This window comes from Aedes aegypti, chromosome 1 (assembly GCF_002204515.2).
Source record: "Aedes aegypti strain LVP_AGWG chromosome 1, AaegL5.0 Primary Assembly, whole genome shotgun sequence".
In the NCBI taxonomy this organism is placed as follows: Eukaryota; Metazoa; Arthropoda; class Insecta; order Diptera; family Culicidae; genus Aedes; species Aedes aegypti.
The window spans coordinates 216301049-216328967 of NC_035107.1; the positions used below are offsets into that span (position 1 = coordinate 216301049).

At 41.0% G+C, this 27919-nt stretch overlaps 1 protein-coding gene across 1 annotated transcript in view; it reads left to right on the forward strand.

Moving 5' to 3' along the window:
* LOC5569220 (mucin-5AC) overlaps positions 1–23263 on the forward strand; it is a gene marked incomplete at its 5' end in the record, with an annotated part of 35062 nt that extends 11799 nt beyond the window's left edge. The window contains 3 exons of the mRNA XM_021838610.1: positions 17217–17433; positions 17497–18117; positions 20408–23263. Of these exons, the coding sequence (XP_021694302.1) occupies positions 17217–17433; positions 17497–18117; positions 20408–22614 (3045 nt within the window). The remainder of the gene's footprint in view (positions 1–17216; positions 17434–17496; positions 18118–20407) is intronic.
* Between the last annotated feature and the right edge of the window lie 4656 nt (positions 23264–27919).

Genomic DNA, 27919 nt, shown 5'->3' on the forward strand with positions numbered 1-27919 from the left:
GGTGAAAGTTACCAAAAAAAACTCATGTCCAAAGCGAAAAACAGAGTCTAAACAGATTCAACAATACAAATAATGAATAGAGTAAAGTGGGGCAAAAGTTCGAGTGGGGTAAGAGTTTCTTTTTAAGATTTCTAGCTCAATTCAAAACAAATCTTATAAATGTCATTGTGGTTCGAATGCTATTCAAGTAAGAGACTTTCAATCCAAATATCATAAAAATCGATTGGGATTTGGAAAAGTAATGGCTATTTGTTGTTTTTCGACGTGAATATTGTAATTTTTGGTCAAACTTTCGTTGCATGGAACCAATTGAAGATAAAATCTTTTTCAATATTTTATGTAAGGGAATTTCTAGGCCTATCATAAGGTTGCTTTGAAGTGTATTAGATTTTGAATAAATGCTTGAAAACAATTTTTGGCCCATGGTGGGGCAAAAGTTCGAATCAGCGGGGCAAAAGTTCGACCCATGTATAAAATCACGGAAAAATTTGCAAATTGCCTAAAATCTACAAATTATCTTCAAATTTAGTTATATTTGTCTGATCGTGTGAAAACTGTCACCAAAATTTTACATTTCCACTTAGTTTTGCGAAAAACTGCTATTTTTGAGTATATTACAATTAACCCGTTTTTGGGCAATTTTTTGATGAAAATTTAGTGTGTATTTTTCGGCATACTTAAGTTTACGGCTGGTGTAAAGTATGCCTGCCATAAAAGGATCGATATTTTGGATTTTAGCCAGCGAACTTTTGCCCCACACTAGATTCGAACTCTTGCCCCACCGGTGGGGCAAAAGTTCGAATAAGACAATCAATTTTGAAACTGTTATAACTAAAAATGGGTAAATATTTTGACACAAGTTTGTTCAGCAAAATTATAGCCAATATGTTGAAGGTTCACTGTATGGTATTTGTTTTGTTTTAACTGCTATTGTTTTCCTGGAAACTTTGATTATACCACTAAGGTCGATTTTTTGCCCCACCTTACTCCAACATTTATGTTTCGTTTATATTTCTCATATCAAAGCTACCATAAAACATGATATGACGGTTTTCGCATTTTTTTTTGGGATATACGTCTCTACCCCATTACCCCGAATCCCATTTCCCCGAATGCCATCTCCCCGAATTCCATTACCCCGAATTCCATCACCCCGAATGATATTTCCCCGAATTTACGATTATTTTGAGATGTTGACAATGGTGACATTTTCCAATGATATTAGGAGTTCGGGGTAACGTCATTCGGGGTTATGGGTCTTTCGGGGTTTTGGACTTCGGGGTAATGGCATTCGGGTTAATAGCCTTCGGGGTGATAGCATTCGGGGTAATGGGGTAGAATCGGGCCATAGTGTATGGGAAAATACAATACTTTTATAAACTATCGAAAAATAAATTTTAAGCATATCAAATATTATGAACTTTGTTGATAATAATTGTTTAAAACATAAACTTTGAATTCTGTGGCAAATTAAGCTAATCGATATCCATGCAAGCTGGTAAATATGCATGCAAGTTTTCTGAAATCGTCAAATTATGCATTTTCAATAGCCAATATCTCAAAAACTAGACGTGCTATGATATTTTCGAGAACGGCATTATATCCATCAACCGTAAATTTAGTAAATGGCGGGGAATCGAAAAGGGCCTAGCAATTTCGCTTCTTTTGGCTAAATTAGCACGAACAATTCTGTGCGCGGGAACGGAATCAGGGCATACTTTCTTGACAAACTGACAAAGATCCAACGAGCCAACGAGAAGAGTTTTCCATGTCTTCATTTACTTGTCGACGGTCCAACGGTCCATAATGTTCTCATTGAAGTTTAGCGCGAAAGCCCGTTTACGAAACTGCGCCAATATCCTCGTTTCTTTGCCTTGACCAGGCTACCAAACTTGCGTTCAAGAGAGGTAGGTACCGTTAAGTCACCAGTCACCGTGCGGCCTCCATTCACCGTGCACATATACAAATTCCTACAGAATATTCATACAATTTTCACAAATTATTTTTTTGTCAGCAAAATAAGATAAAACTGATGAAATGAGTGTTCTGTTCTGCGGGTGACGAGGGCAGAATCAAACATGTCGCGCGTCGGTCGAGTTAAGTGAAAAAGTGCCGCGATCGGATAGTTTTCTTTGATCTTCCGACCTTGATGCTTGCTCCTGCGGGAGCGAGTGACGAGGGCAGGATCAACATGTCGCGCGTCGGTCGAATGAAGTGAAAAAGTCCCGCGATCGGTTAGTTCTGTTTGATCTTCGACCTTGACGCTTGCTCTTTGGCAGTGCGTCAAGAAAGCCCGAGCAGTCGTCAGTTGTTTTCCCTCTCGGATCGTGCGCCTATTTTCTCTGAGTGCTTTTATATAGCCGAGCAAACGAGTTAAGCTGAAAGTGAATTGTTGCTGCTCAGTCAAGGAAGACGGATCAATGGACCAATGCACGACTTCACTGATTTGACGTTTGAGCGGTGCCGAATTCACTAGTTGCCATGGTCACGTAAATAACACGGCACCGCTCAAACGTCAAATAGTGAACTCGTGCATTGGTCCATTGGAGAGCTCGTTTCATGATACTATTTCTAATCTATAAAATATGTATGACTGCACATTTAATCGATACAACGGTAGGACGTATATATGATTTTTCAACAAACTATGAATGGTTCGTCACTGTGAGTGTTGACATAAACTCTAATTATTAACGTTTAACATTTTTTTTGTTTTCAAAACACCCCTTTCTTTTTATATTTATTTTTGTAATTAAAAAAAAACTTTGAATGGTTCGACACTACAAGTGTAGACTTGCGAAAGGTTCACTTTATTCAACAAACTTTGGATGGTTCGCCACAGTAAGTGTCGGCATAAGAATAAGAGTGTTCTACCGTTTTGATTCATATTCCAGACAGCTTCAAATTCCGGACACTCTACTTTGTATGGGAAACATTTCACGCGAAATGTTTCAATTTTTGGTGTTCAAAAATTTTCAATTTCAAGGCTCGTTTTAGTAAACTTTTTCCATAAATACCTTTGAAAATTTTTAATGCCCAACTACCTTAGATGTCTCTTTGGTGGTTTAACGATTTCGATTGATGATTTGACTGTTTCATTAATGATTATCATGAGCTGTCCGGAATTCGATTCAAAGTGTACGGAATATGAGGCAAAAGTGAGGAAGCGTCCGGAATAAGAATCATGAAAAGGCCACACATTTTGATTTATTTAAAACTATTGAAGTTGCGGAAGCGTATTCTTCACCCACCGTTCGAAAGTAAAGGTCTTCCGACGCTCGATAGCGTTAAGGAATCATACAGAATGATTTATTTTGTATGCTCTATGCTGGGTTGTATTTCCATGAGTCCTTAAGTGTCCGTAATATGAATCAAAACGGTATGATGTTCCAGCAAATCGAGTTTTTTGTTTCTTTTCAAATAAGTAAAATATAATAACACATGCTTTCGTCCTGACAGCTGTAGGAATGTTTCATTTAGGTATTTGTTCAACAAACTTTGAATGGTTCGTCACCTCAAGTGTCGGTATAATTTTCCTCTACACAGAAATTGTTCATATCAAATGAAAATATTATATTTTCATAAAAGCATATTTATATTTGACAAATAACTATTTATCATGGTCTAAACACTTATCAAAGTGAATCCTTTGACCCAACGATCCTCCCCATTAACAAACATCCCTCTTAGGGGTCGTCCATAAATGACGTAGCATTTTAGGGGGGAGGGGGGACTTCACGAATTTGTGACGATGTGTGACGAGGGGGAGGGAGAGGTCCCAAGTAATGGACGTAGCATTTTGAATCATGTCGTTGATAAGAGTATGAAAATAAATATTGTGTTGAAAAAAAATTACAAACAGATATAATTTTAAACTTCTTTGTTTTACTTATTAAACTTGGGTTATTCAATGATGATTCAGCTTGAAAACATTAATATGACAAGATTCAAAATTTTCTAATTATTTTAAATTTTCGTGATAAGATAATCGCACATATTTTATAAAGCTTTCAATGGATATTATTATATTATATATTCTATTATATATTCTATTATATTCAAGTCTAAACTAATTTGTTTAATTTATTTATGAATAAACTAATAAATAATAAATGAATTATGCGTTCAATTTTGCAGGAGATATCTACTCAATGAACACATTGATTTATTTTTGTATATCAATCCTCTTGATGGAATAGCCTCGATAATCGATAATCGATAAGGACACAAAATTTGAGTGATCTCAAAAATGTCCTATTCAGCTTTCTAAATCACTCGGTAGTTCAGGGAAATGGCTTTTTATTATGTTTTTGTTTTATTATGAGTTGTGTAAGAACATTTCAGAATATTGTTTTAATCATATTCACTGCATTCAGTTTGTTAAGCACGAATAATAAAAAAATAATATAACGAAATTCCGGTTTGATATATTATGAATTATATTTCACTCTTACTCATTACTGTTGGCTTTATCAATCCGCATTAAGGTTTTTACTTTTTTTATAAATTGTTTAAACCGTTTTCCAAGGGACTTTTGACCGCAACGGTATATCAAACTATTGTTCGTCAGATTATCATGAGGTTTTAAGGTTTTAGTCAGTTAATAATATCAATGGATTTTAATGTTTCGGTTTAGCCCAATAAACTGAGGAAAGCAAAGAAAAAAATAAAAAGAGGTGGGAGGGGGGGGTGTTTGATATGCTACGTATTTTTCAAGGGGGGGTATCAGAATTTGTGACGAAATGCTACGAGGGGGGAGGGGGGTGTAAAAAATCAGTGAAAAAATGCTACGTCATTAATGGACGGTCCCTTAGTAACCTTTGTGGAGATGCAGAGGCAAACACGGTCTCCAAATAGCAAAGGTTACACACTAACATTCCTTCCCTCAATCCCACCTGACTGCAAGGATGTGGCCGGTGCCGTTATTGACCTTGTATAAATAGAGGCACTGAATTATGCACACTGAAGAAGATTATGGCCAATCCCAGCCGAACTTCTAGTTGATTCTTTGTGCATTTTCACTGACTTCGGTCAATCACGGAATAGCAACCATTGAGCTAAGCTAAAATAAGATAAAACTGATGAAATGAAGTGGTTTTGTCACAAAGCATTTTGAAAAACCTGGTTTATGTAGTCAAAATCATGTGAATTCTATTTGATAATAAGATTTTTCAACACTCTTAGTAGAAACACCAAAAATTCACATTTTTCATTTTAACGATAGAGTATGAAATTTTTCAAAAATTCAACAAGTTTTCATTGTGGATACTATTAGTAAGATGTAATTCATCGTATGAGTAATGAGATTTTATGCAAATTAGAATTTTATATTGAGTTTCAGTCGAAACCCAAATGCACGGTGAATGGATATCTCTCTCAATATGTATGGTTCCTATTATCGTGCATTAGAGTAAAAGGCATGAAATTATTCGGTAATATTAGATTTATTGTTATATCGTCATTGAACTACTTCATATTTAGTTTTTGAGTGAATATGGAATGATTTGGACAATGCAGTCCTATAACGATTTTAATAAAAAAAAATTATTTAGCCATTTTTTGAACTTTTTATGGATTTTATTGTAAATGAAGATTTGAACAGACTTAAAAATGAGTACGCTCACTATTAGCAACATAGTTGCTCCATCAACAACGTTTCTTCAAGAAACAAAATTAAATCATAGCGAAATCTATATGCACGGTGAATGGTGCACTAGTGTGCACGGTAAATGGTGACATAGAACGGTACGAGACGACCTTAACATGAGATTTTCAAACATAATTTTTGAGTAATTTTTAGTTATGCATCACTAGTTTTAGATTTTTCCCTGAATTATTTTATAATTGTACGCTAGGTAGTGGTATTCTAATACGCTTCTAATTAATTGGAAAAGTTATATATTTTTTTGAAGTGCAAATTTTTCTTAAATGCACGGTGAATGGTAGCTTGACGGTATACGGCTCATAGTTTTCCCGAGACCCGCGTTTCCGGTAGTCTTTAAATACGGCGGATTTTTCACGATATACGGCGGTGCACTAGTCACTCATTATTCCACCACGGAGTAGGTAAACGGCAGTAAACGCTAGAAGAGCACTGTGTGTAATTAACTCGGATAAGAACAGTTCTTATCTTATTCTTCAGTTACTGATACTCTTCCAACGGAGGAAGGGTATCGACCGACTGTTCGCCATCGGTAATCGCCTCAGCATGTTTTCCTCAGTCCCCGGAAATTCTTTACACATTGTAAATTGTAAATGAGCAAATGAATCATAAATTCGACCAATTTAAGTTTTCATCTTCTTGTTAATGACAAGAAGAAGAAGAAAACTTAAGCTCACTGGAACAGAGCCTACTTCTCAGCTTAGTGTTCTTATGAGCACTTCCGCAGTTATTAACTGAGAGCTTTCTTTGCCAAAGTTTCCATTTTCGCATTCGTGAATTGTAAATTTTGCACCTTATCGGACGCGACGATTTGTAATCGTCGCCAGCCAACCAGCCGGTGTGAATTTGACGTTTCCCCAGTTTTACCAACACAGCGACAAAACACCTACTTTGATTAGTTCACGGTAAAAAGAAGCAAGGTATTATACTCCGAAAAATGACATTTGGCAGTGACGTCATTCCTATCGCAAACTCGAACGAGTGCAAAAGAAAGCAACGCTTGCTGTCTTTTACTATCCTGTAAGCCTCATGCTTGGCGATAGGAATGACGACACATGTTTTGATTGAAAACCGTTGTTTACACGTGGGAATAGCCTACCTTGTTGAGTATACCGTGGATTAGTTTGCTGGCGACGATTTTCTCGGTCTGTTTAAAAGTTGACGGCGCGTTTTGTTGTCAATGAAACAGACAATATCGTGTGAGAGGTACGATGAAACTCTATGTCCAGGGAAGTCAAGGAAATTTCCATTAAGGCCTTTTGGTGCGTCATCACAAAATGGCTTCTTCCAAAATCATTAACATATTGTTATGATAGTATTGGTATTTGCAACATCGATGAAATATAACTGCTTATCACCTGATTTAATGGATTATTTATGCGAAGAAAAATGCTTCAGGTGGTATTTCAATATTTAATCAACACTTTCAGGTACAGCATTATCAATTTGGCGACAATATACATGAGATTTATATTCTCAAAAAAAATCTCCGATTTTATGCCGCATTTCATTGCCTCACACAACTACACTTGTAAATAGAAGGTGCTTACCTTTTCCATTGTAATTCTGCAGTAAACATTTGTGTTTTGGATTTCATATTGCGTTCACTACACTTCCACTAAACAAATCTTTCATTCATTTCCCCTAAAGGAACACATTTCGAACGGGAATCAAATATTTATAAAGTTTTATCAACCGCAGCACTCAAAACTATTATGGCGGTGGTTTTCACTTGCTGCGAATCGACGCCGCCACCGCACACTGAGACATGCCTGTGTTTATAGTCTAAAATATCCAACTTTTTTTCTGTTGTATTAATTTTCAGTGCGGATAGGTTGGGCAGAGCATAGAAACTTGAAATTTATACGTGGTTTGTTTTTCGATTCTCTCAAATTACAAAAACCATCTCTACGAAGCATAAAATCATACCAAGAGTTTATCAATTTGGACCACCCGATATAATTGAAAAGCTCCACAGTGCGATGCGTCGGGACGCGTCTATCGTGTGTGCACAATCATCGCGATCGTTGAGCGCAGTGATGTCAGAGTTGCTATCTGTAAAATCATAGCATTTAATGTGAATTGATCACAAAAATCATTAAAATTTTATTAAATCAGTGATCTTGTGATGGAAAACTATTTGCAAAATGATAAGTTTTTATGATATGCAGCAAATGTTCCGAAAACAAGCATATAACAATTGATAGAAAAATCTGTCATCAATCACCTGGCAACCCCGTCATCCCTTGCAAACATAAACCGTACCGATGCATAACAAAAATATGCGATAAATCCAATTAAAAACAGAGAAATTTCGATGCCCTTCATTAAATTGTAATGTTTTTTTTGATATGTACGATTGAAGAGTTGATTTTGATTTCCAATACTCGTCAATCTACTAAATTTCCCATGTGTTTACATAAAAATATGCTTAACACAAATGTTATATTTTTGTTTGTTTGTTTTGAAATAATACATGGAAAGGCGACACTACTTCTATTACATCAATGATGATTCTAATGATTCTTTGACTTACACGCCGCTTCACCTTAAGAGAAGATCCTAGACCGACCGGGAATCGAACCCAGACACCTTCAGCATGGCTTTGCTTTGAGGTCGTGAACTCTAACCACTCGGCTAAGGAAGGCCCCAAAACGAAGCTAGAATTTTCAAGAGCACAAATCTAGAGACACTAACAGCACTCTGCGAAGAAAATTTTATCGATTGATCAGTAATCAATCGAACTAATTTTCAAAACTAACGGATATCAGGTTCTTCAGATTAGTGATTTCCAGAAATAGAAATAACTTCGTTTTAAAATTATATAAATAATTCAGAAAATCACCCAAAATATAGCACACTGACTGGATTCTTAAGCTGCAATGACAGATCTACCACACAGTCATATTCGATCAATTATCATTTCAGACGCAAGGTGCAGACTAATTTTCGTTACATAACGAGTTCCCACGGTTCCGATGAGAGGGGCCTTGGGAAGGCCATCCAACCCAGCGCACGGTTGGTTTATTCTAGCGCTGAGAGGCACCTTTATTTTTTGCATGGCCAATTGCGCAAAAGATCCCGACACAGCGAGGACCGAAACGACGACGCGCTTGTTTCACACCTCATTTTATAATCACGACCACCATTGTTTTCCACAAAACGTTCGGTGCACCAACTGGTACGGGGTACGGTACGCCGCATAGGTTTCCAAACTTTTCGGATGTGCGACCCACCTAGATGTCAGGCATATTTCTCGCATAACTTCTGATCTCGCCCTAAAAGCCATTGGTAACTATGTGTGTAGCTCGTTGTTTCTGAGCATTTGAATGGATTTTCATGTTATTTAACAACGCTATAGGGAAGAAAGGATCATTATCTACCTGCCCGTGATGTTGGTTTGGATGTTTATTCTTTCATTTGCTCAGAAACAACGAGGTACACACGTGGCAACCAATGGCTTTTAGGGCGTTATGCGAGATTTCTTGAGATTTACCAGGGAAAAATACTGAATAATTGGGCCATGTATTATAGCTTTTGAGGATACTCGTTAGATGCCGACCATTATTTGCGTAAGGAATTATGAGTAAAGAGCTAGGTGTTGAGATTACTTACGAGCGAATTTATGTTTAATGTTTATGCAAAGAATCTTACCAATGCATTGTAATCCTGATCCATTGCAATGCTTAAAATTGTCTTACGTAGGTAATGAACAGACCCCTACTTTGTCGGCAATTCGAACGTAAGATGATGCATCAAAAGTGAAAACATTAGTTTTACTTTCTATTATCGTCAAAATAAAACTGTCACTATCAGATTGTTCAATTCATGGAGGGATAAATCAACTTTAAAGTAAGGTGGAGCAAAAGTAATTAATATGTCCACAAAAGCTAAAACAGTTGTAAACGAATAAATACCTCGCAGTGCAGCTTCGTCATATTCACTGCACTTTTACCTGCACACATTCGTGCCATTAGGAGTACTATACTACCGTTGCCTTGGTTTCTGTTGAGTAGCGTCATAGGAACCTGTCTGCCAATTTTTGAACTCTCAGTCACATCAAATTTTCAAGATAAAGTAACATTTCGCAAAATGTTGATAACCATCGTTGTATTGTATTATCTCTGTAAAAACATATTCCGTGATAATTCGAACGGTTTTCCGGCCCTCCTCGGTGATACGTTTTGTTATTGTTATTTATTATAGTAGGGTTCAAAAACAGCTTCAAAACTCTGGCCTGTGGTGTGTTGGCACGGTGTGAGACTCACGTTAGGCTTCCTTAACCATTAAACAACTTTCCCTACTGCTTCTATGCCTCGATCTCCCTCGGAATTACATCACGCAACTTCATCGGAGGAGGGCTATGCTCATGCACTTCGTCAGTCTCAGCCTTCAGCTGTTCTGCTAGATTGCTGCTGGAGCTTAAGGTGATTATAAAAGGAAGCCAAACTTTGAATTTTCAAGTGCACAATACTGGTGAATCTGACAACAGTTCGCGTTGAAAATCAATCAAATTGCTTGCTTTTTGGTGATGACCGATGGAATACATTTCCAACGCGGAGCGCTGTTTGGTTCTCAAGACTTGTGCTCTTGAAAATTTGAGGTGTGGCTTCGTTGTGTAATCACCTTAATGTTGTCAAATTGACGGTTGAAAATCTCGCCGGAGCTTCGCACAGCTTTCTGTGCGACAACGCATTCTTCTCTTGGGCTGGTTGAACTTCTACTGGACGCTCATGTGCACTTCGCTACTTTACGACGACTCGTTCTCCACTGCTGCTTTTCGAGCTCTCATGGTTGACCAGTTGAATGCCGAGATCCGCCCAGCGATTCCGGTTCGAGGATGACTTCCGGTTCACTGACGCCCCGAAGGCTCAAAACTGGTTTGTGGCGAACACTGCTACTCGGCCTAATCCACGATGATAGCTAGTCTACTCTGACGAAGATTTCTCCGGCGGCGGAAGATCTCCCGAACCAATGCTATTCGGGCAGATGACAAGGTCGGTCCTGCGATTCCGGTGGAGGGAAACTTCCGGTCCACAGGTACCCTGACGACCATTTGCCGGTGCTGTTTCGCGGATTTTTCAGCTAGACCACGGCGGTGGATCCAGCCTACTCTGACTAGACATTGGTCGGCCTTGTGCCAGGGTCGGTTCTGCAATTCCGGTTAGTTTACACGTGCCTCGACGACTTCTTACCGATATTACGCTACTCCCGTTCTACTCGGTCGACCGAGTACCGATCTAGCCTACCCCGATCACGGCCCTGAGCTCTCTGGTCTTCACGCCATCTCGTTTGCAGCGACGACATAATCTGCGTTATCCCTTTGTTCACCGCATTCTAAGTTTTTTCATGCTGGCATATGTTCTGCACGATATTGTCCATATCTAGGACGCTTGCGGTATCTGACATCTTCTCGCTTCGTATATTCCTGAATCGAGGGCAGTCGAATATAACTTGCTCCAGTGTCTCCTCGATGTTTGTACAGGCCAGACAATGTGGAGACTCTACATGTCCGAATCGGTGCAGATGTTTCCGGATGGACGCTTCCTGGCCTGATAAAAACTGAGTCAGGAAGACGTTAACTTCTCCATGTTTCCTGGTCGTCCACACCAAAACGTTCGAAATGAGCCTGTGGGTCCACCTTTCTTTCTCCGAGTTATCCCACTCCTACTGCCACTTGGCATTTGCTGGTAGCATGGTATATCCTGAGCCAGTGTAATGCAGACGGTGATCGTTCCGGCGATAACGCATACTGCATTTCTGCCTCCGACGATATAGTGCGGTAAGCACTTGCCACCCGTATAGCCATGAGCTGGAACGTACCTGCCAGCTTCTCTCGGTTACGTTTGATTCCCAACGCTGCAGTCCAAGACGCTAATGATAATAATAATAATAAGACTAATAATAAGACGGTACTCCGTATCTCAATATGAACTTTATGTTGCCAGAAGACGCCTCATACTGCCTCTTGGTCCTTCAATGTTGAGTCTTATCTTGGCTACAGTGTTAGCTGCTTTCGCTGCTTTTTCGCAAGCATAATCTACGTGATGTTGAAATTTAGCATGTCGTCGAACTCCAAGGTGCTTTAGAGAGCGCTTCGATGAGATTGCGTGTCATCCGAAGTTGATCTCAAACTGCTGAAGCGCCTTGCGGTGGCTCTGTTTTATGATGAGCCAACTGCAGCTTGACTCCAGTCATCCACGATTAAATGATGTCTAGCGATTCCGCCGTCAGCATCAACACTTTCTTCGCAGTCTCACCAGTTATTATCGCAAGAACAACGTCAGTGTCAAGGTTAGCATTCCATCGTACATCATATTCCACAATGTTGGACCAAGGGTGGATGCCTGTAGAACTCCCGCCATTACTTTAATTGACATCCGTTCCTGGTTTGTGTCGTAAACCAGTACCTGGTTCTGAAAGTAGATTTGCAGAACTTTACATAGATATTCCGAGACCCGCATTCTGTGTAGGGCTGCGGCGATAGCCTTCCAACTGGCACTGTTGAACGCATTTTTAACATCTATCGTTACCACTGCGCAGTATTGATTGCCTCTCCTCTTCTGTTTGGGCGCTTTCTCCGCGCACGCGATGACCGTCCTAATAGCATCCACCGTCGAAGTCTTTTTACGGAATCCGAACTGTCTTTTCGACAGTCCGTTCTCGGCTTCCGTGTAGATCGTCAGCCTGCCGAAAATGACGTTCTCCAGAAGTTTACCGAGAGTCTCCAGCAAGCATCTTGGTTTATATAAAGCAGGATCTCCTGGCAGGAGCTCGGCGTTAGGAACTTGGCATTTACTTCACCAGCGTCCACTATCAACTTCAGATAGTCGGAGCAAATTTCAGGTGGTGTGACTGGGCCCTTTATTTTAGCCATCACTATCTGATTGGCATTTGCGTCAGCTTCCCGGCACAACTTCTTGTACGCGGCTCGGGCCAGCCAGTAGGTCACCTTACGCTCTTCTATGCTAGCTTCCGATCTAGCTCTCTGCACGCGTCTTCTGGCTCTTATGTAGACTGCACGGAGGGTGCTGAGTCTGTCGTTCCATCAGTATGCAGGACGCCGCTGATTCCTTGGCTTCGATTTCCTCGGCATAGTTGCGTCACACACTCTAGCCAACGCTTCTGTAAGCTCTCCTGCATTCATGTTTGGAGCATCGCTCGGAGTGCTTTGACGCAAAGATCCTTGCCGAAATCCTTCGCTTTTCGCCTACGTTCTCCATTCCTCCTTTGACATACTGCACAACTTTCCTGCTTCTCTACTTTATGAGATCTTCCTGTTCTCCTGGTGTATTCCTCGTCCTTTTCTCCGAGCGGGTGGTCGGATTCTCAAGTAACATTAGTAGCTGAACAACAGTTTCTTCAGCTGAAAAAGACATTAGAGTGATTTGTTCAACTCTTATTTCACTAACATGTTTGTTGGGTTGCTCCTAGGCGTCTCCTGTGAAGTGACTATTGCATTCACCGGGATCAATTTTCGGATTTTTTCGCTCTAATCTGCAATTCCTCCTGTTCGCGTTCTACAGCTATAACGGCGAACTTGATGCTCGTGACCAGCTGCTTGGTCCTGAGGTGGACATTGTTTTTGGTCTTGACGAACTCATAGAGTTCATTGACCTTCCTCTTTACAACTACGACTTCTTACGATGCCGGTCATCGTCTTGAACAGTGCTACTCCCTGACATTGGTGTGAACACTTGGCTCAGTAATCCTGCATCTCGCTGGTTTCCCGGTGGCTCACTCGGTGTTCTGCATCTGCTAGTGCTTGCTGCTATCGTCTATGGTCCAATGGCAAATATTATCGGGTCTTCGTTTCCTCTACTAGATTCTCCTTCGGGCCGTTCTCTCTACTCGTTGTATGTAGTTGCCTCTCGTGATCCTATGGTTTGCTATGCAAGCGAGGAGGCCATACCACAGTTAACACAATCCTTCATGGGGGATGTGTTTAGAGGCGGATCGCCGTAAGTCGAGAATGTTGCATCTGAGCCTGCTACTAACCGAGGTTGGTGACGAGTTTCAAATGTACACGAAGGCCTGCCAAGGTTTTATCAGGACGGTTGAAGTCTCCTCATAGTCCTATTCACCGTTTCAAGTTGGAGTTATCCTTCCTTTCTCAGGGAACAGTAGAGTGCACTGCCAGCCCACGACTGTTAGTTGGCGTATCAAATCCGTAATCCATGTCCTGTCCGTTATTCTGTGCTGTGACCAGTATACCATAACTAGGATTTTACTAGCCTTCCTGTAGTGCCGGTTGGCACTACTTGCAGATACGTGGTTTTCTGAAGAGATTCAACAAGCCCACTGATGCACTATGGGCGACCATGTGGCCAATAATCGAAAAAATGACTTGTTCTGATAGGTTTTTCTTGTACATCATTCCATAGCAAACACTTCTATTAAGATATTCCTGGAATATTAAGGCAAGATCTTTTATAGTTTAATTAAAACAGTATGTCAAAGTTAGAGTTTTAAAGAAAAATAAAGATATCTGTGCAAACATAAGGTACACATTGAATTCAATATACTGCATAATCGTAATATTTTATACAGATCTTTACACTGTCCGGAAGCTTATTTAGTAAGCTATCTTAAAAAAAAATAAATAAAAATTCGTACTTTAAGCGAAGTATGCACTTCAACAGAAAAGTAATCGCCTATCTCGATACGTAGAAAATTTCTTGCAAGAAATGGTCAAAAAAAGCATTTTTCTTTGATCGCAGTACGCAGTTGAAAAGAAATGCCATTTCAAATGGAGCTCACTGTGGAAAATTTCTTGGCCATTTCTTGCGCAGAAATTTTTACTTTTCTTGAGCGGAACAGCATACTTAGCTTGAGGTTGGAAAAATGCGAGGAGTGCACTCAGAGAAATATATTGAATTTTGTATCGAGACTTTACACATCCCATAGGGGAAAAGCACCATTTTTCGACCCTGTGCTAATTTTCGACCCATTTATACGATTTTGGCCTACTTTGTATGGAAATCCAAAAATTGGCACAGAATTCTTGTATGTCGAAAATTAGTACTTTTCCCCTACTTTTTTGTCCCAAGTTGTCCCAGGCTAAAATTTATTTCCAAGGGTACTTTGAGATGTAAACTAACGGGTCGTGAAGAATTTAGCTGCACAAATTTGCACTTTTTTAATTTAGGGCTTTTAAAATTTTTCCAATATTTTTAACCATTTTCTATTAAAGCAGCTAAAAAATAATTCAAAAGATAAATGAATTTCGCTAAATCATTCGTATAATCATTTCTATGTAAGTTCTAATATTTTTAATGGTTTGCCCAACGTTAATCGCATAAATGGCTTATATGCATCATTAGTAACAAAATTTATTATTTCGCTATAGGTCCAATTCAAAAGTTAGTCTCGAAAACTTGTTTTTGAAAATAAAACATCAATACTACTAGAACCTTCACAAAAACTTTATACTACTATAAAGTTTTATACTACTAGAACCTTCACAAAAACACTAATAGAATAACAATATACTCACGCTTAGTTTTCAGCATGGGAAATGAAAATCATTTAGCATCAATCTCTCCAAAAGCTGGACTCACAGACAAACAAACGTAACAATTAAAAAAAAGCTCGTTCAAAATCATAGTCACGAGGGCATGTACGCCCAATGCTAAAATCGCTGTGTTTGGCTGACGCGCCAACAGATGGCGGTAGTGTGTAAACGTCAAACACGAACAAAAACGACGCGAGCGCTGCGGGTTGCATTGGCCACCTATCATATTTTTGAATCGTTCAAGTTCAATCTGTTTTTCGCGTTGAGCATGATTTATATTTGTAACTTTCTCCATACAACAGAGTAATTGAAAGCATACCTTAAAATTGTATCATCATGCAGCCATCGAGATCAATATCTTTGTGATGAAAGCTTTTAAAACGTCAACGATTAAATATAAATAATGGAATGGATTCATGCTCCAGCTATAGCTGTAGATTTGAACTTATTTTAGAATAAATAACTCATTATGAAAAGCCGTGGTTGAACTATCATATAAGTTTAATAAACGGCTATGTTTCGCTAAAACCCTATGTGCTAATCTTAATCTAAGTCGTCTCTAACCAAAGGAAAAAACTGTTTCCTAAAAAACTCTTGTAGACCTCTGTTTTTATTATTTACTATTGGTCCCGGCAAACTTCGTCTTGCCATCAACTAGGCTGTTGGAAAACGTCAAGAATTCTCCCATACAAAATGAACCTTAGTCTTTTTCCATTTTCCCAATTATTCCGAAGACTTTCCCGAACTTTTTCGTCGCACGAATATGTCGCATCCCTTGGGGAGTGTAACGGTGAAAAACTTGCGTCAATCCGTTGACCGTTTCTCAAGTCATTTCGTGACATACAAACATCACTTCATTTTTATTTATAGAGAAGACCTTTGTAAAATATTTTATTGTGGCCATTATATTTACGTTCTGTAAGACCCCGTCCAACTTCTGATATCACACAATCTTAAGTTTTCAAATATTAGGTGTGATTTATGTAGATGGAAAGTTTATCGCCAGAGTATGCGTCAACAAAGCAAACTATACATTATTTAGGTTAGTAAAAAAATATGGTAATCCAACATTCACTCACGAAAACAATTAAAATAACGCTTGTACATACTAAACTTACGTTCAAACAATTTTCGCATTTTTCCTAAGCATTTCTGTTCAATAACTTCATAGTTTAATGGTTCCTAGTTATGCACACTCAGGAAGTATAAGAATGTAAATAAAACAACAAGTTATACTTTAATAATAATGCTTGCTCGTTAAACAAACTAATGCCTACCTACTTTTTTTAATTTCGCTTAAATTTGATTAAGTGATGAGACAACCTCGTAGCATTTTTTGCTAGCGGACAGTTATTGCTGACGTTTTCCATTGTTTTCGAAGATTTTCTCATTTTTTATTAAAACAATAAATAAAGTTTGTCAAGAAAACAAATCGCGTGCTTTTCCATTACTATTGTAGCAATATTAGAAAAATAAATATCGAACGAAGATTTAAGTATCTTACTAGATCTTGATAGTTTTGGTGAAAGTGTACAGAATTAGACACGGTACTCACAAAAAAAATCATTTTTCCGACCCACCAATTCTCGGCTCATGACCCACAGTTTGGGAAACTATGCGGTACGGTATACTGTAGGAGTAGGTAACTAGACCAGCACTGCCAGCCCAAGCACACGCTCATAAGGCACGCCGACACCACGCGCCTTCACCCAACAACAGACCCAAAGACCTACACAACTCAACAGAGAACCACCAAGAAACGCAAGAAGGCAGACTCCACGTACCTTCGAGAGAGAGAGACCCCACGCGCTTCCACCGAGCACAAGCACTGACTGTAATTTAAATTTTCTCACGAATTAATCTGTTTTTCTTCTTTCGTTTTTTTCCCCTGCGCGCATATGACTTCTATTGTATTCCTTCCTTTGTGGTGCTGTGGAAATTGATCTGCGTGGGCGCACGTGGCCTTGCGCAAAATTGCACCACAAACACCAACGTTTGCACCGCCCCGCCCCCCTCGTCAACTCATTTCTTCCATGACAGGTGCAAGACTTCAGATTCCTTTGCCCCAATGGTACGGCTTTCGATCAGGAAGCTCAAATATGTGCCGATTGGGGCGATGTCGACTGTGAAGCAGCCACGCTCTATTACGGCAGCGATAACTTCGACCTCTACCGACTTGGATCCGGTTTCGAGAGCAAGCGGGCGCCGTTCGCCGAAGAGGAGGAGGCCACCTTCCACCTGCAGAGGGCCGAAACTAGTGCGTTGATTTGAATAAGGGCTGTAGAGTGAGAATTTTGATAATTGCTTTTTTATATTCCAGATGACGCTAGGCGCAGCAAACAGTACATTGTGAATCAAAGCTCAAAGCCTCAGCAGCCCCCTGCAATTGCACAGAACCCCAATCAAATCCCTTCGGTTCATAGGCCCCAGCACCATCGGCAACCGGTGGTCCATACGACTACGACCACCACCACCACCACCACGACAACCACTCCTCAACCGTTCTCAACGACGACTGATTACTACAACAAGGCCAACAATCAGTACCAGAAACAACAAATCCAGCAAAAGCATCTGCAGCACAAACAGCAACAGCTAATCTACAACCAGCAGCAGCAGATTCAACAGCAGCAGTACCGACAACTAACTGCTCAAGCGGCTACGGCCACGCCTGCCGATCTACGTCGACATGAGGAAATTCGCTCCACGACTCCAACCAGCTTTGTGCACAACCAGCGTCCTCAACAGCAACCACAGCCGCAGCTGCAGCAGAACAATCATCAGCAGCAACAGCAGAAGAATCATCAGCAGCAGCAAAAGAATAATCAGCAGCAGCAGAATCAACAGCAGCAACAGAATCATCTACAGCAGCAGAATTATCATCAACAGCAACAGAACCATCAGCAGCAAACGCATCAGCAGCAGCGCAACGATTACAATAGTAAGTTATTGCTGATACTCTACCAGGTTTTTTTTCATGTTTTACATAACATTGATTTCTTATATCTAGGTGTTCTATGTTACGCAACACTATCGTTCTAATCAATTAAAATCTATCAACTAAATTGAGAAACTATTATCTTTTTTTTCAATAGTTGAATAGGCCACAGATCAGTAGGAACGAATCAAATTCGTTACATGTAGGAGTTGATGAGTGGTCTGATGACCATATCGGAATCCAAAATGTTAATTCAGTAAATATTTTTCGTTCATGTGAACCATCATTCTGTTTGAAATAACTTCCAAAAAGATTACTTATTGACAAAACCAAGCTGAGAGGCTGTAAAAAATTCCATCATTGACTCTCGTATATTTGAATTTTTCAAGTTCTTCACTTTCGAAATCTCGAAGAACTATTTTTTTCTTTTTCTTTCTTTGTTAACGAGATTTTTAGCCCTGCAGGTGAATTCCGGCGCACATTTTCTTCGAAGCAAGAAAATTTTCTTTTCTTCGAAGAAAATACGCGCCGGAATTCGCCTACTGGGCTAGTTCATCTCGGACCACTTTACTCGGGCTTTACTTCCCTTCCGAAGGAAGTCGTCCTGGGATTCGATCCCAGGTCCTCGGCGTGAGAGGCGTGTGTTCTAACCTCTACACCAGGTCCGTCCCCTCGAAGAACTTGATTTTCAAATCGATTTTCAATTTGTATGCGTTTTCAAACTGCATCGCAAATTTTGAAGCTTTTTTGCAATTAATTAATAATACAGTGGGATTCCGTTTTTGGCAACAAAGTCGAAATTTTCGGTTGCCAAAAACGGAACCATGCCAAAATCGGAACCCTTTTTAAAATTTTATTTTTCAATTATTGTTTTTTTTTTGTCAGTAGCGATAGGGGTAGTACTGGCACTCTTAATCTGCCCTAAGCTCCTTCCCAGCATTTGCTTTAATAAGCCTCTATTGCGTTCATCACACAGACGTTCCTAAGCAATGTTGCTCAAATGTGCACTGTGTACGCTAGCAGCAATCAGCCCTTGCCGTAGTTTTGTAGTCTAGTAGTTCAGACTACTATCAAACTATGATAGTGCCTGAAATGCTACTAGAGTGGTTAAAGTGAAGAACGAAATAGTTTTATTAAAAGGTCCTCATTCCCCATTTCATTTCATCACTCACTATCGTCACTTTTATTTTCGACACTATCACGTTATCACCGATTATCACTCATCAACTTTCGTAATACACTTCATATATACTTACCATTATATCACTTTTCACATCACACCATTTTCATATAAACTCATTGTTATTACCATTTACCATCTGTTAGCATTACTAGGTAATTAAAAGATATTCAATTTAAATGTATCATTAGTTTTGTTGCTGTAGAGTCATTACTATTCAAACTACGATTTAGCACTATGATCAAGAAAGTTACAGTAAAAAAAATCACTTCAATCCATTCTTCTGCACTCGCTGTCATTATTAACACTTTTATCATGCACGTTTGAAGAACTAGGCAATAAAGTTTATATTCAGAGAAATGATTGCACAATGTATTACGGCCATTATTAAATTAGTAGAGTTCACATCATTATTATTATATTATTAAAAAACTATCAGCATCACTTCCACTTTCATTTTCAAATTTTCATCACCATAGATTTTATTATAAAATCACTATTAGCACCTTCACAATCACTAAATTTAATAACGACGAGTGTAACGCACTGTTCCACCAAACACTCATTCTTATGTTGCATTATAAAACGATTGATCACACGTTGGCTTCGAAACATAACCACCACTGTTGATTAGTACAAAGGATGCAACAACTCGTGTGAACGAACTGAAACATCAACAACCAGCCCTGTTTTTTTAAGTAACTAATGAGCCCTGGCGGTCCCTCCGTTCGAAGAGGACCTGATAATATTCCGAAACATATTAACAGATCCTCCGCCTGAATGCAGCCGTTTCATGATAAATCATGAACCGTTGGAGGTGTGCCAAAGTATTAGGAAGGTGATATGTTGCACAAACGGGTATTATTATGGTGCACCTTCTACTTTGGCACCGTCAAACCCTGTGATCGTGGCCAGGGTATTTTACAATTATTGGTTTTAAAAACATTACTAGAATGTTGTTACAGTACAATGATTTATTGAAACTTCCGTCAGCAGAAGAAATGCCGGAGTACGCACAGCACAAAATACCAATGTGCACTATTCTTGATTAGTTTAACCTTTTTTAACAATAGCAATTCTTGCCCGTTTCTTTGTTCTTTATTCATTCTACAGATGATGAAATCTTCCGTGGATCGCACAGTTCCCACTTCTTCAACAATCGTAACAACGGCAAGGAAGATTTCGAAGACGACTACGTTCGCAAGCCCGCACAAACCAGCACTGCTGCACCGGTAACAACTTCAACGACAGCTGCCAGAACTCAATCGCGTGGACGTAATCGTGGCAGAGGAAGCGTTCGTGCCCACAACCTCAACATCGTACGTAATGAGGTCAAACCAACTCCAACCAGGCAACAGACACGCCTACAGGCAACCACCCCAGAGGACTTCGTAGATGTACCAAAGATTCCGAACTTCAACCGTGGAACGAACAACAATTTCCGCCAGCAACCGACAACCATCCTGCAACCTCAGAACAATACTCAGGTCAACTTCAGAGAACCACCAGCATCCACGCCGGCACCATTCTCCCGTGGACAACGACCCACTCAGAACTCCGCCAATAACCGCAACAGTAACGGTTTCTTCCAACAGCAGCAAGTCAACACCACGCCTGCCCGTACTCCACTCATTCAGCAGTACCAAACTACTCCAGCGTACTCACAACAGCAACAACAACAACAACAACGAGTACCATCTAGCACACCTGCTCCTTCCAACTTCCGAGTCGTAGCATCAACACCTGCTAGCCGCATTAACGAACAAATTGGAAATTTCAACAACCAACCGCAGTTCTTCCAAGGAAATTACCAAAACCCTTCTACTTCAACTCCTCTCCCCAATATCAACTTCCAGTACTACAATCGCAATCCAAACAATGATTTACGCACATCCACTACCACAACCACCACCACCTCAACTACCACAGCGGCACCTCCACAGCAGAACTTCAACGCGCGAATTACCCAAGCTCCACAATTTTTCAATACTGGTTTTGAACACAAAGCCACCGAACGCACAGTCACCGAACAGTTCACTACAACTCAGGAACCACAACGCACCCGTGCTCAAGCTCGCATTTTCAACGTAGATCCCGGTCGTCTCAGTCAGTTCAACTATAACGAATACCAAGGAAGTCGTACAAGTACCACAACTAGCACAACCGCGTCTCCCAGCACTCCTTCAGCATTCGACACTATCAAACCATCCACCTATAATCCACTAAGTTATCGTCCACAACCTCAGCAACACATCCGCCATCACCCCCAATCCCTCCAACAGAATCCCTTTGATCCCCGAACAACGGCTGCAACGCCTGTATCAACTACCACAACACAGCGACCAACGGTCACCAACGAACGCTATCAAACCATTTCCCGTAGCAATAGTGATAACTACACGCCCTCGTCCATCAAGAAATTCTCGACCCTTGTCCCGAAGGACCAATACAACCCCACGACGTTCAAACCTAACGCCCTCAGCAAGAAAGCACTTCTTCAATTTGCCATTCAAAAGCCCGAAAAACCCCAAGAAAAGTTTAACCCGGCTCCATCCCGTAGTACCATCTATGTCCCAACTGTCCCACCTGTAACGTCCACAACAACCTTCACCCCTAGCACCACCACAACCACCAGTACAACCTACGCTCCTCCCATACAACGAAAACAGCAAATCAACTACTTCCAACAACCTCAGCAACGCCCAGTTCCTAGTACCACAACCACTCCCTCCACCACAACCACCGACATCGACGAAGACGACGGCCAGTATCATCCGGAGCTCTACGAGAAGGACTTCTACCGAAACCGCGTCAAGGCAAAGTTCAACCAGGAACGCAAACAATCCCACGATCCGCTAACCTCTTCCCGAAACAACTTCTTCCAGCAGTCGACACCCGTGTCCCAGTCCCTGTCCTCCAGCGACGAGGACGAAATCTTCCGAACGGCCCATTCCCAGAACATCGCCGCCAGCGGTAACGACCTCATCCTTGAGCGAGCTCGCCAAGCCGCCGCCAAGATTAACGAATTCCTTTCATCATCCTCGGCGAAACCGACCGTCCCGGCCGCCCCTCCAACCAAGAAATCATCCCAACATGCGCTCAACTCCGCCAGCAGTAGCAGCCGAGTTAGCCCGAGGCCGTTCTCCAAGGCTCCTACGATTCCACCGAACGCTACCAGCACCAAGAGACCGTCCGACGACAAGGACGAGTACGACTATGCCTACTACGATACCGGCAGCCCTGATGTTCCCGAGTACGACATTATCGAAGATTTTGGCCGAACGTCCCGGAAGACGTCGTCGCCAAAGAAGGCCAACTAAACGAATCCATGCGCTGAACCTCGAGAGTGTTGAGTGCTGCGCAAATGTATAGATTTTAAACTAATTTAAACAAATTTCTTTTATGTTCTCGGTTGAAAGTTTAGAACGCGAAGGAAAAAAACAAAACGAAAGCGACGGGAAATGCGATTTCCTTGTCCTGGCGAGAGCGTGAGATGCGATTCGCGTGCGCCCCTGAGTTGCAAAACAGAAGAAACACTGCCATTATTGTGATTATCATTTTGTTGATTTTTTTTTTCTCGGTATCCTGTGTCTGACATTTGTCCGAAGACACAAAAACCATTTGGGTTATGGTTGGAGTAATCGTCCAATCGTTTTCTTTGTTCACAATAGTCTGCCGAACGAAGGAAGAGACTGGGCCGAATTGGGCGGGCGAAACGAAGCCAGTATTCATCAGATGATATTTTTAGCTATTGTAGTTACCATTTCTTCTACCATCCGAACAAAATTAGCTATCATCCGTCAGTCTATAATAGAAGAGCTTCATTAAGTTATTACGTTTAGACAGAACCTACTCTTGCTCTTGGTAGGCTAGTTTACACCATTTCAATCGAGATGCACTGTACAATTATTACGTCTCATTTCTCCATCTGTCCAACTGAAATCAATCGAAAACAATTGTAAATATATATATTTCAAAAGAAAGCGAAGTGTACGACATAAGACAAAATAAAGAAAACTACGATTATTAAAAACAGCTTGCGGTACCGTCTTTGTTCCTGGATCCGAACGTTTCCACCTACGATGCTCAAAGCCGTTGCATAACCTCATGGCGCTCTAGGCAAACTCCTATCTAAGAGCCCCCTCGTTTCTAGACGTCTTGTGTCGTGAAACACAATACAGCAATCCTGTATAAAAATTAAATATACGTAACAAATTGACTGATTAATTTGCTTAAAATTTGTCTTCTTAGCATCTATAGCGGTACATCAACACCTATAGTGGAGGGTCCCATAAGAAATCAATGCATAGTGCCATTAAAGGAACCGTGCTAAAACATGCCTCCACTAAAGGAACAGTGTTCCTATTATTGGTGCAAGAATTAGTACCAGGGAAATTTAGTATGAATCGTGATTTTCACACATTTGAAATATAGAAGGATTTGAAATCTATCGACTGATACTTTTGAATGACTTATTTTGTTATTTATTAAGCATATTTTAGTTGTTTTTCCTTAGGTGCACCTCCAATGGTACTTTTTCCCTAGCATTTCCCTAGCGATAATCTTCGATTTGGATTGAACTTTGAACATGTTTTTGGTATGGTAGAATAGGTGTTTTCCATAGAAAAATTGATCATTCTGACTCAAGAATAACTTTTGCTAATGGTCCATAGGTTTTGGCGTGCAATTTATTTGATAAATTATAAATCCGAAACTGTTGATTTAAGAGAAAAATGTTCTATGAAGTTGTAGCGAACCATTTGAACTACAGTTAACTCTCCCTTACTCGATATTCCGTATCTCGATATCGAGTTAGAGAACCATACTAAAAGTAGAGAAAATGGTATTAAAAAAGTTTTTCTAAGAACATCTTCCGGTCGATTTTCAAAATTTGTTTTTTTTTCAAAATAAATACGTTGTGATCATACAATAAGAATCTTAAAATTATTGTTAGATATAAGTAAGCCATGTCTTTGGTTTAAATAAAATTTTCACTTTCTGTTCACACGTCAAACGAACAAGTCGTTTTTCATTCTTGTCTCAAGATACAATAGGTTATGGGCCTATCGTTTTCAAGCCGAAGCAATGAAAATTTCGATGATGAATTCCGGAAGTCAAGTAGGATCAAGCGGCAGTTCCGTGCAAGGAATTTTAAGTCTGCCAGGAATATCTAGCGATCATCCGGAAGTTTGCCGTTCAAACGTACCTCGAGCTGGAAGATCTCTGGGAAGCCGTCAAGCCTGCGCTGAGAGAGGACGGAACGTACGAAGCCGTGGAACCTGCGAAGGACCGGCAAGCAAGAGCCACGGTAATTCTTCTCCTCGAACCGGTGAATTATGTTCACGTCAAGGAGGCGAAAACGGCACAGGAAGTGTAGGGAAACCTGGAGCGGGCGTTCGAAGATTCAGGCCTAACCAAGCGGATCGGTCTCCTTCACAAGCTGGTGAAAACCGATCTGATGAGCTGTTCGTCGATGTCCGAATACGTGAATTGGATAATTTTGACGGCCCATCAACTCAACAGAATCGGATTCAACATTTCGGAGGAGTGGATTGGTGCCCTGCTGCTTTGCGGTCTGCCGGAGGAATACAGGCCAATGATCATGGCCCTGGAAAATTCTGGAATCTGAATCACCGGTGACGCGATAAAGACGAAGCTGCTTCAAGAGGTGCAAATTCCATCGGCGGATGCGGCGTTGTTGTCGAAGGGTAAACGTAACCAAGGTATCCCCAGCCACGGCAACGATAGCAACCACAACCGTGGAAATCAATAATCGAAGGGACCGAAATGTAGGAAGTGTCACAACTACGGGCTCATTGCGAAGGACTGCAGAAGCACAAAAAAGGAGACGCTTTTTGCACCGTCCTGTCTACGTTCGAAGCCGCCAGTGATGCTGACTGGTACTTCGATTCTGGAGCCACGACTCACATGATACGAAGCAAGGCTCTGTTGCAGAACGTGAAGCCGTCTAGTGGCACTGTGGTGGCCGCGAACAAGGCCGCTATGAATAACGAGGGAACAGGAGCCGCTGCTCTCAAGCCCGTCTGTAAGGACCAAGGAAGTGATGTCCACTACATTCCGCATCTGTCGGTGAATCTCCTCTCCGTCAACAAAATCGTAAGTAAAGGGTACTCGATGATGTTCGACAACTGGATGCCACGAAAATGGACTACTCAAGCTGGAACAGCACGAGCGCAGCGGAGCCGGCAAGGCGTTGGCTTGTCCGTCGGATGATTCCATGGACGTCTGGCATCGGCGTTCGTATACTTCCTACGAACGAAATGCGCAGGTGAAGTTTTGAGAGCGTTTCAAGCTTTCCACGTGATGACTGAGCGGCAGACCGGTTCGAAAATCAAAACCATCCGAACCGACAACGGGCTGGAGTATACCAACAGGAAATTAAAGAGCTATTTGGAGAAGTTTGGTATCCGGCATCAGCGAACGAATGACTACCCCCCGCAGCAGAACGGCATGGCTGAGAGGGCAAAGCGGACAATCTCGACGTGTGCTAGGTGCATGCTATTTGAAGCAAACCTGGAAAAATCGTTTTGGGCAGAAGCGGTTTCGACGGCGGTGTACCTCATCAATCGATCACCGACTCGCGGTCATGGGATGACACCCGAAGAATGCTGGAGCGGAAAGAAGCCGGATTTGTCCAACATTCGGATCTTTGGAGCAAAGGTAATGGTTCATGTCCCGAAACCGAAGCGGCGTAAGTGGGATGCGAAGGCCCATGAATGTCGTCTAGTTGGATACGATGAAGACACGAAAGGCTATCGTGTATACGACCCGGCAACGAAGACTATATCAAGAAGTCGAGATGTAACGTTCATCAATGAGAGCGACGCCGGTACACCGGCGGCAACAATCAAAAGCAGCAAACCACTGATCATCAAGCTAGACGTAGAAGAGGCGGTATCGTTTCCAAACCCAGAAGAAGCTACCGGCATCTGACTCCCGCGGATGGTGCAACTGGTTCAGTTGAAGTCGATGAAAGCGATTGGGACGAAGAAGAATTCGAAGAAGCAGCAAGCAACATCAGTAGTTCTTCTACAGATACCGTGACTGACATCATCGTGCTCCCCCCACGACAAACTTCAAATCCACCTCCGTTACAGGTGTTGAAGCGCAGTGGTCGGGAGCACAAACTTCCAGGCAAGTATAGGCAATTTTGCTATTTCGAGCAAAGGCTTGCCCTGTTCTCGTTTTTCCCATATTCCTGCAATCGATGACAGCAACCCATTGAATTCCGATGTGGCGAGCGGTGAAGCAAGCGGTTCATCCCTGGGTCCTGAACGCTCGAGCCAATTCACTGGTGTGGCCTCTCAGCAGCAGAGTGACGAACAAGCCACGATTTCTGACGACCCGACCACGCATCAACAAGCAATGAGTCGAGATGATTCGGACAAATGGAAGGTTGGCATGCAGGAGGAGTTTGACGCTCATATGGCGAACGAAACGTGGACCTTGACGGAACTTCCTGAGGTTAAGTAGGCGATCCGTTGCAAATGGGTCTACAAAACGAAGCTGGATGCCAATGGAAACCTTGATCGACACAAGGCGCGACTTGTGATCAAAGGGTTTTCGCAACGAAAGGGGGTAGATTATGACGAAACTTACTCCCCGGTACACACTGTAGCCGTCGCTGAAAAAACGTGATCGAAAATGTTTTGACCTTGAAAACATGATTTTAGTACTATAGTGTCTTCGGGAAAGTTTTTCCATAAAATAATCGCTATTTTATGAAAGTGTCAATTTGGTGATTAATCCACCTATAAGTGAGAACGAAATTTTATTTTTCGTATTTATGAATTTGAAAATAAACTTTATTCGGGAAAGTTGTAGGTAATATTAGAAGAAACAACTTCGCTGAAGACACCGTATGCATATTTTTTGATTTTCATGTACATTTGTGGAGTTTTTTGTGGAACACCCCTAAAAATCACTTTTTTCATCGTGGTTGGATGATTTTGTACAATTTTCAATTGTTCTAGTGTTATTTGTTACTTGCAAAAACGCATAACTTTCTCCAAAAGAGCATATTTTTATCTCTCATACTTTTCGAGTTATTGAAGGTTTTATATAAAATTTTGCACCTTTTTGACACTAAAAATCATTTGATCGCGCACATTTCCGCAGTCTGAAACATGTTCATCCAATGGTTTCAAACTAATACTATGAAATGCAGAGAAAGCCGCTTTTAGCCTGCTTTAGCCTGACGGTCAAAAGAAAGTCTGAAAAAATGTTTACTTACATGCAGATATAATTTACACTTATTAACTACCCCCTATATTGGCTTAACTTGAATATCTGGCATCACTGTATCGAATTTTATGCAATGAAATCAACAATGACATCAATCAACAACAGATCAGAATAATCTGTTCAGACAGGTTTACCACAGACAAACAGACTAAATATCATACACTCTTTTCATCGTTCACTTTTCTAACGTTAGTTCCATATATGAAGTAGGTGGTCAATTAGGGATTCCGGCTCCGACTACTTTTGCTGAATACCGATTCGACGGTACTACATCGATCAGAATCGGTAGGGTTTATGGACAAAAGGTCGAAAGACAAAACGTCGAAAGGACAAAAAGTCGAAAGACAAAAAGTCGAAAGG